This window comes from Zerene cesonia, chromosome 2 (assembly GCF_012273895.1).
Source record: "Zerene cesonia ecotype Mississippi chromosome 2, Zerene_cesonia_1.1, whole genome shotgun sequence".
NCBI classification, from domain to species: Eukaryota; Metazoa; Arthropoda; class Insecta; order Lepidoptera; family Pieridae; genus Zerene; species Zerene cesonia.
In genome coordinates this window covers 975,109-983,995 of record NC_052103.1, presented here as the reverse complement: position 1 = coordinate 983,995, position 8,887 = coordinate 975,109, and the positions used below count along the sequence as shown (strand labels likewise).

Below are 8,887 nucleotides of genomic sequence, written 5' to 3'. Positions count from 1 at the left end.
AATTTCCATAGACTTTAAGTTTATAAATAAAAAAAAAAATAATTAATTGTCTTTACTGCTCAAATTTAAGATTTTACATTATTATTCCTACATTCAACCGCAAGTCGCCATGCACTCAAAATACCTAATTTACTCGCGTGTTAGTTGTACTGACTGATATCAGGGAACAAACCTATCAGCAGTTTGGAAACTGTCCCATTTCGACTAATTACATATACACTAATCGAAAACTGGTGTTCATAGTTCACACTAACCCATAGTTAGGAGTTATAAATTTAATTCTTTAGATAATAACAGCATTAAGATTATTGCAGACAGTGGGTAAGTTCAAAAACTGCAATTTATTCTTCTGTTTATGTTGTATTGTCATTTTTATTTTAACATTGGTATTATTTAACCATTTGCTGTCTTCATATAATATGTTATTATGTTTTTAACTTGAATTTTTTTTCCTCGTCGGCAATGGAGCTGGGTGGGTGGCTCCTGATGGTAAGCGCTACCACCGCCCATGAACATTTGGAGAGGCATAAGGTCGATTGCAGGCCTTACGCCTCTACGAATGGATTGCCGACTTCAAACCGGAAAGGGATTAAGAAAGGATTGACGTGAGGGATAAAGGAAAGGACTGAGAAGGGTAAGGAAAAGGATATGGGCTCCGGAAAATGACAAATGTTGGCTCCAGTGGCGTAACTACACCATTCGAGGCATTTCGATTCGAGGCTTACTATTACCACAGATAACATAATACTTTAGTAGTAGTATTACATAGTATTATATTATCTGTGGTATTACGACCTTGGTCAATGTTGGAACTCCAGATTTTGATGATGTTATTTCCTCAGTAATCACGCGGTGTTTTTAAAGTTTTAATTAATAATTAAAATACGCAATTTTTTAAAATTACAACATCCTTAATAACCTCAATGCTGGAATTTGTGTGAGATTCCAAAATATTGTATCGTTACATGAATATTATGTCAAATACTAACTATTCTCTCTTTGGAAACATACAAAAGCTTAAAATCAAAACAGATCTACTTAGTTTAAAGCGATTATGTTACAGTTTGAAGCACTTAAACAATTGATTTACTTGACGATTTCGTTTGTATCATAATCGATTGTATCCGTCTATCGAACATAAAACAATAACTATTTAATTAACTGATTAATATTAACAGTCATTTGAAACAGTCCGCCCTTTCACGAAGAATGAAAGATTGTACGAAATCTAATGATAAACATACAAAATTCTTTTTTATACGCGTTTATAAAGCTATCAGATCATATTGCCATATTTTATCACTACTATAGTAATTTATAACCGCTTACATTCAAATTATTATACGTTCCTCTCTGACTTATGGCAAACGACTTGAAACCGAAAGAGACAGATTACTACCGACATCTGCCCGCTTGCCAATTGTCAAATTCCGATACGAGTTTTCCTAATTTCTTCACTAGATGGCGCTGAAACAAATGTCTAAAAATACAAGGAATCGTCAAGTAAACCGACTATGTAGTATGTTACACGTAACTAATGCTCTTGGTCCGAAGACTCGACGTTCTCGGTTTGCGCAAACTTCAGGAACACCTGCTCCAAGGTCGTCTGGCTGAAGCTGTATTCGACTATGTTCAGCCTTTCTTTTGCTGTGAGCAAAGAGCATTGTTTATTAACCGATTGTGTCACAAGAATTATTGTTTTTGTGTGTTAATCATATACAGCTCTCGGTCTGCTGATTTGTCCGCTTAGTCAATGGGAAAGATTAAATAAAAATTTTATTATTTTATTAAATAAAAGATAGTCAGTCTCAGGGATAGCTCCCGTATCCATGATACATATATAAAAATGTTGTTCATTTCATCCAAATCGATCCAGACTTTCCTAAGATTCAAAATATCGATATAATCTAATACGAATAGTGTAAACGAATTGATTAATTTTAGTCGTCTTATAATTCTAGATCATAATCGGATATTTACATTTTCATTGTGAGATATTGGGGCTACATTTGTTTTTTCGTTCGACCAATTTTAGTCAGTCATTATTAGTGTTATGTGTTATCCTATTAACAATCAATAACTGGAAAAAACACAGCTAAATTTAACTGTCACTTTGTCTGCACGGACACTTTTTTGTCGTAGGCCAAGACCTTATTTAGGGTCATCGAGCCACAGAGTAAGTAAGAAGTCTACATCGTGAACGCGAACTCCCCCTTAATACCGACCTTCCTCAATCTGCTGGAAGCAGGTGGCCAGGCTGGAGACGGAGCGCTGCGGCACGCTGAACACTAGCCGCTCCGCGAAGCTCTCCTCCAGCTCGGCCGCCGGGAACAACCGGGCCACCAGCGCCACCGCCGCCTCCGCGCTCGCGCCGCCGCTCGACTCCGTGCTGGTGGATACGTTCATCATCATCATCAGAACACAATATCATCATCACCATCATCATCATCATCACCATTATCATCATCAACATCATCAACATTTTCACTATCAACAACGTCATAATAATCATTACTAAAACCATAATTACATCATAACCTAATCAAACTAGATAGGGCGGCCCATGTCTTTTCTTGATATTACTATAATTATTGTCGCCATATTGCCTCATCCAACGGACAGACGGCGTGGGTTTTCGCGTTATAAAATTATTACTATGAATGGGAAATCATAAACAACCAATAATCAACGATTTATAAATTTAGTGTAGTGTACCTAAAAAGCTTTTCTTCTAAAGAGTGAGTACGAATCTTTCATTCACCATCCATCGTCCTGAGATATAATACCTATATTTCATCTACGTTTATAAATAAGATGAGTCCGTCTCGAGACGCCCTTCTAACGGCAATTTAAATTAATTCAACGTGGGCGATATACTAACTAAATATAATGTAACTAATGTACTAATATGCCGTAAAGCGTTACGTAACGAACTTATTTACCCTCCCATCAAATGTTGTCATTTCAAATAGAGAACGGGACTCTCCGTATTCCAAAACCAAATGCCACCCTCAACATTCATCACCCAAAGACCCATCATCATCACTCACCGCTGGTGATGGTGCCGCAGCGGCGGCGCGCTGCCCACCAGCGGCGTGTGGATGCTGACGTCTACTGCGTCTGCTTCCCCTTCCACCTCCACCTCTGCAGTCAACGACCCTCCACCTGACCCACCTGCGGAATTATTTTTTATTAGAACTACACAAATCATGAAAATTGATAAAAATTTAATTGAAAAGCTTTATTTTTGATATATATATCTTTGATAATCTCTAAAATATTATTTAAAAAATTGGCAATTAAATAATTGTTTTTATTATAATAAACGACATTAATGATAATATATGACCATTTTATTATAGCTACTTCTTTACGTAGTCTACTTGAATAAATAAATGTCTTTTTGAGTTTGTAATCGTGCGTTGTTTAAATCGCCTTTAATGTTTGAACTCTAATTTATTTCTTATTTTTGTTTTGTCTGTATTATAGTTAGTATTTAGTAATCTGTGATTACAGGCAATTTTTCAAATAACCCCCTATCTTACCTTCATCCGCTTCACCTAAAGAGGGCGAGTTATTACCAGATCTCAACGGTGAAGGTGACATCGACATGTCAGATTCCATCATCTGAAAATTTATTACAATTCATTTAAAATCATTAATTGTCACCAAACAGTCATAAAATTTGTCTTTTTTTAGACGATATCTCTATAATTTTATATGTGATAGCGGGCAACTGAGCTGGTGGATCGCCTGATGGCAAACGATCCTCACCGCCCGTGAATTTTTGCTTTACCGTTTGCTTGTTATTTTGCCCTATTTTCATCTCGAGCGTGTAGCCAGCGCCGTACAAGTTCTTGAGGTGCTGCGTCGAGCCGACACACCTATAAAATGAGGAATAATAAATAAATCTTATATAAGTTTTGTTTCCTCGATAAAGAGTTGAGATTTTCATAGAAATTTGTAATGGAAACTATATATATTACAAACTAGCGGAACTCTCCATAAAAATCTTCCTTGTGCCTTAAAAAAAACCTTAAAAAAATTGCCGAATTGGTCAAGCCATTCGAACTTCGCAACACATTGAGCGATAAATTTTTATTTATATAGATATTACAGTCTGTGAAATACTTTTTAGTAGTATTTAAGTGACCTAAATTGAGTTTCCAATGTTGAGAAGATTATGCTGAGTTAAAATAATTTAAGGTCTGTACAGATTCGTCAATTTAGATAAAATGTTTGCCTCACCGCAGACCTCCCTTGACCATGATCCCAACTCTGGAACACAAGGCGTCAGCCTCCTCCATGGAATGTGTTGTTAATATAGCACCTTTCCTACCCTGAAATAACAGATATTTTAAATCATAAGATAATCTGAGCTTCATTGTATTTAAAAAAAACGTTAATATAATAGTTACAGAAATAAATATATAAGGAAATAGTTATTTTTATAAAGTTAAAGTAAGTTACATTATAACGAACTGAAAAGAGTAATATACCGAAAAAAAAGTCTTTGCATAGCAACACACAGCACAGTTACATTTCCAGTTTCGCTATCATCAGGGAGAAATAACATAAATTCAAAAATGCATATCCTTAAATATTTCGACTCCACTCCACTCTCCCTTGATATCATCATCTATTTCATGGAAGCTTGCTTGTACGGGTCACGTCTTCACCACTACCCCAAATTTCGAAGTGGGGTACCTTTAAGCACTCTTTTTCTGGGTAGCCTGAAGGCTAAAAAGGCTGTCTTTATAATTTTTTTTTTTGGATGTGTTAATGTAATCTGTTCCGGGAACATTCATCAATATATCAGAGTTATGTATGTCAATTGACTCGCAGGGCGGACGATCCATTGATGTGAGCCCAAAAATTATACATTATATCATAACAAATCACTAAACGTGATGGTGTGATCATCCCAAAGATTTTATTTCCTTGATGGTACACTTATTTGGTAACTGGCTAGTGTTTCCACTTCCACTTCCTTAGATAATCCCAATGAACTCACCTGGAAGCTAGCCAATATGGTGTCCCATAGGAACCGCTTGCTGCGAGGGTCCATGCCGGTGGAGGGCTCGTCCAGCAGCACGACGCGCGGGCTGCCCACCATGGCCAGCGCGAAGGACAGCTTGCGCCGCGTGCCGCCGGAGCATTCGTCCGCGTTCTTGCTCGCGTGCTCCATTATCTGCAGCCCGTTTAGGTACGCGTCCACTATCCTGGAAACCAGTGCTAGGTGTGACAATCTAACTCGATTGTATATGGCAGTGATTCTCACTTTTGTGGGCTGCTAAATTTCAAAACTGTGCCGCAAAATTTTGTAAATATGTAATAATGTTAATAATATTGAATTATATCATTTAAAAATAAAATATATAGTATATGGTATAGTTATAAAGAAAATATTGATTGCATGAATTGGGTGAGTTTTATACAATTTCGATGGTTACAATCCAACTAATCGACTTGTAATGTTGAGAATTTCAGAAGCATTTATTAAGATATAAAGAAGAAACAAGACCAATATATAATGGAATAACAGAAATATATTATTGAATCATAAATTTGAAACAATCTAACCAAATCACCAGGAAATATAACAACTATTCTTCCATCAATTCCTACTCCACCAACAGTATCTAATATATAAAATTCTCGTGTCACAGTTTTCGTTGCCATACTCCTCCGAAACGGCTTGACCGATTTTGATGAATTTTTTTGTGCTTATCCGGTATCTATGAGAATCGGCCAACATCTATTTTTCATACCTCTAAATGGTAAGAGTGAGGCACAACAGCGTTTGCCGGGCCAGATAGTATATAACTAAAAATCCAAAACCCAACACCAGTATCAGATCTACACATAGCCTAAAACGGTTGGCACCTGTTCATACTTATGGTTGCTCAGCCTATTATCACGTCCAGCGTCTCACCTGGGCGTGTCCGCCTTGCTGATCCCGCGTATGGCTGCGTAGCACTCGATGTGCTCGCGGATGGTGACGTTCTTCCAGAGCGCGTCGTGCTGCGGGCAGTAGCCGAGCAGCTGGAACGCGCTCGACTGCACCTCCTCTATGCTCTTGCCCCCGAGCATCACCTGAATTGGGAATATATTGTATATTGTAAGATCTGTTGACGGTGGAGAGTCTATCGCGTAGCTGGAACCTGTACCTCGCGTGGTCATAGGAGACCTGTGTCCCAGCAGAACATATGTGGGCTGATGATGGAAGATTTCACTGACGAGTTCAGTACACCCTAAAATGCAGTACCAAATCTCACAGTTCACTTACAGTGCCGTTAGTCAAGCGCTCCTCAGCAGTGATGATCTTCATAGTGGTGGTTTTCCCAGCGCCGTTGTGCCCCAGCAGGCCGAACACCTCCCCGCCGTGCACGGCGAGCGACAGCCGCGCGACGGCCGCGCGCTTGCCGCCCTCCCGGTCGCCGCACCAGGACACTTCCGAATTCCTTATCTTGTATTCTTTGCGAAGGTTCTGGAATTGGAATTTGGCTATAGAGCTGGATGTTTTGTTGAAATCTGTTAAGCTATGAAATTTTTACTCTCCAGTTCGGCGTAAATCATATTGTCCAGACTGATATTTAACAAAAAGATCCAGAGAAAGATACCATAATATTTCTAATTTCTTTATAACAGGTAAATGTATAACCTATTTGAACATTTCTATTACTATTAGAGAACATCTACCATTTAAAATTCATTTTAATTCCCGAGCCACATAGTCTATATTTGACAGTAGCAGAATAAAGAAAACGAAATGTAGCCTATGTAAAGATGTAAAATATAAATAGAGATCGTTCAAATCGCTCGCAGTTTTTCAGTTAATTCCTAACAAACTGCGGACATAAAGAAAACTCTTTCTCTACAATATAATTTAAGATTACGTCAATTAATTCTGGAGTTATCTCATAATAAACGATCGAAATTAACTCCTTCTTCTATACAGTATTACTAGCTGCGCCCCGCGGATAAATCCGTGTAAATCCGTATCCCGTAGGAATATCGGGATAAAAAGTTGCCAATACGTTATTTCAGTTGTCCAGCTGTCTACGTATCAAATTTCATTGCAATCGGATCAGTAGTTTTTGCGTGAAAGAGCAACAAACACACACACATCCTTACAAACTTTCGCATTTATAATATTAGTAGGATAGGATAGGATAGTAGGATAAGTAGGAAGGATTTTATATGACGTCATCATGAGTCGCCATCGAGGTACCCACATGCACGAGTAAGGCGGGTAGTTGCTGCGCTTGCTTGCTCTGTATCTGCTGCAGTATGTTCGCGACCCGGCGCCGCTCGCGTCTCACATCCTCATCCTCGCCGACCTCACCGCCGGCCTCTGATTCTGAGTCCAAACACTTGTCTGGCTCGATTTTCTTACGCTGTATGAAGTTAAAGTATTTGTTAAGTATTGTTCGTAGAACACGTGGAAAATAGAACTAGTACTACAACTAGTAATTTTTATGCTTCAATTAGCCATTCAAATTACCAGTGTCGGTAATACAAATCAATAAATTAACTAATAATTATATCGTAATTCGTACATTCTTTAAGTTGTTTTAACAAAATTCTCCAACTGACATTAACAAGAATTCTTTCTCTATTACCTAACTATGTAAAATTGCCACATTTCTACTCTTGTTATAATGTTACTCTACTTTGTGACTCTTTTTTTGTGTATAAATCCGTGTACCGGTGTACTATCGCAAAATCTTCTTATATATAAAAATCAATTGCTGTTCGTTAGTCTCATTATAACTCGGTTTATAACTTGATGCAATCATAATAGTCCAGGGAAGATTTAAAAGGTAAAAAATACGGATAAATGTTTCAAAAAAACGTCAATGGCGTTGCGAAGTTCGCCGGGTGAACTAGTTTCCACATATATAAACAAATGATATGGTCTCCTAACCGGACATATCCTAGCGCCCGACTTGAGCCGGTCGGCGGCCAGCAGCGCCGCGCCGCACAGCGGCACGTGCAGCAGCATGGCGCCGATCAGCACCCACACCTCCGCCGTGAAGTAGCTCGACAGCGCCGGCACCGTGCACAGCCCGCTCAGGTTGCACGTCAGGTACACCCTGCGAGTGACCCACCCATCGCCATCATCATCGTAAAAACAAAATAACAATTAATAATTTTCATCCTCATATACCGGTAAAACTTCTACCGATGTGAAGACAGTTGATAATTTTATTTTATTTCATTGTATTGTTCTTCAAAGCTTTCTGTCTGTCTGTATGAATATATTGGATATTATTGGATTCGTAGTTAATGGAAGTAAAAGTATATATCAACGAATTTTGCATGAATTTATTTCAGAAAAACTTAGTCATACATGAGAAAGTCCTGCCTCGTGATCAAATTTTTTCTATTCTTTCAAAATTTCTCATTTATAAAGCATTTCAATGCTATAAAACTAAAAATTAAATTTAGTCATACATTTTGAATTTAATACTGACCTTTTAAAGAATACTTATGAATAGAAGCCGGATCATAGTTCATATTTAAGACATATTATAAAATAATACTTACCTATCCACATAATAAATAATGGCGTACGGTATGTACATCACGTCTAAGAAACTGAATAGCGTGTGGAGGTAGAATGCTATTTCACTACCTGAAAATTTAAAATCGTCATAATTTCGTTTAACATAAAAAACACAATATAGGTTCCATTAGCCCAAATACCAAATAATTGTTTAAATACCGAATAATCCGTATCAGTTAATAATATAATGTGTGAATAATAATTATTTCCTTGTTTCTGACTGATCCTTCACCATTTGCAAAAAATATACCTAGTCTTGCCATAAATATTGTAATAAAGAAAAAAGAAAATTGTTAACTGCAAATAACATTTATT

The 8,887-nt window shown here is 37.6% G+C and overlaps 1 protein-coding gene across 1 annotated transcript in view; it reads right to left on the bottom strand.

Annotated features, from left to right (window-relative positions):
- Window positions 1-529: 529 nt before the first annotated feature.
- Window positions 530-8,887, bottom strand: part of LOC119834692 (ATP-binding cassette sub-family A member 5-like) — a 39,748-nt gene continuing 31,390 nt past the window's right edge. The window contains exons 25-36 of the mRNA XM_038359144.1: window positions 8,554-8,641; window positions 7,931-8,099; window positions 7,239-7,400; window positions 6,290-6,490; window positions 5,936-6,096; window positions 5,015-5,222; window positions 4,249-4,340; window positions 3,797-3,884; window positions 3,546-3,627; window positions 3,051-3,174; window positions 2,226-2,389; window positions 530-1,647 (exon numbers count right to left, since the gene is read on the bottom strand). Of these exons, the coding sequence (XP_038215072.1) occupies window positions 1,535-1,647; window positions 2,226-2,389; window positions 3,051-3,174; window positions 3,546-3,627; window positions 3,797-3,884; window positions 4,249-4,340; window positions 5,015-5,222; window positions 5,936-6,096; window positions 6,290-6,490; window positions 7,239-7,400; window positions 7,931-8,099; window positions 8,554-8,641 (1,652 nt within the window). The 3' untranslated portion in view covers window positions 530-1,534. The remainder of the gene's footprint in view (window positions 1,648-2,225; window positions 2,390-3,050; window positions 3,175-3,545; window positions 3,628-3,796; window positions 3,885-4,248; window positions 4,341-5,014; window positions 5,223-5,935; window positions 6,097-6,289; window positions 6,491-7,238; window positions 7,401-7,930; window positions 8,100-8,553; window positions 8,642-8,887) is intronic.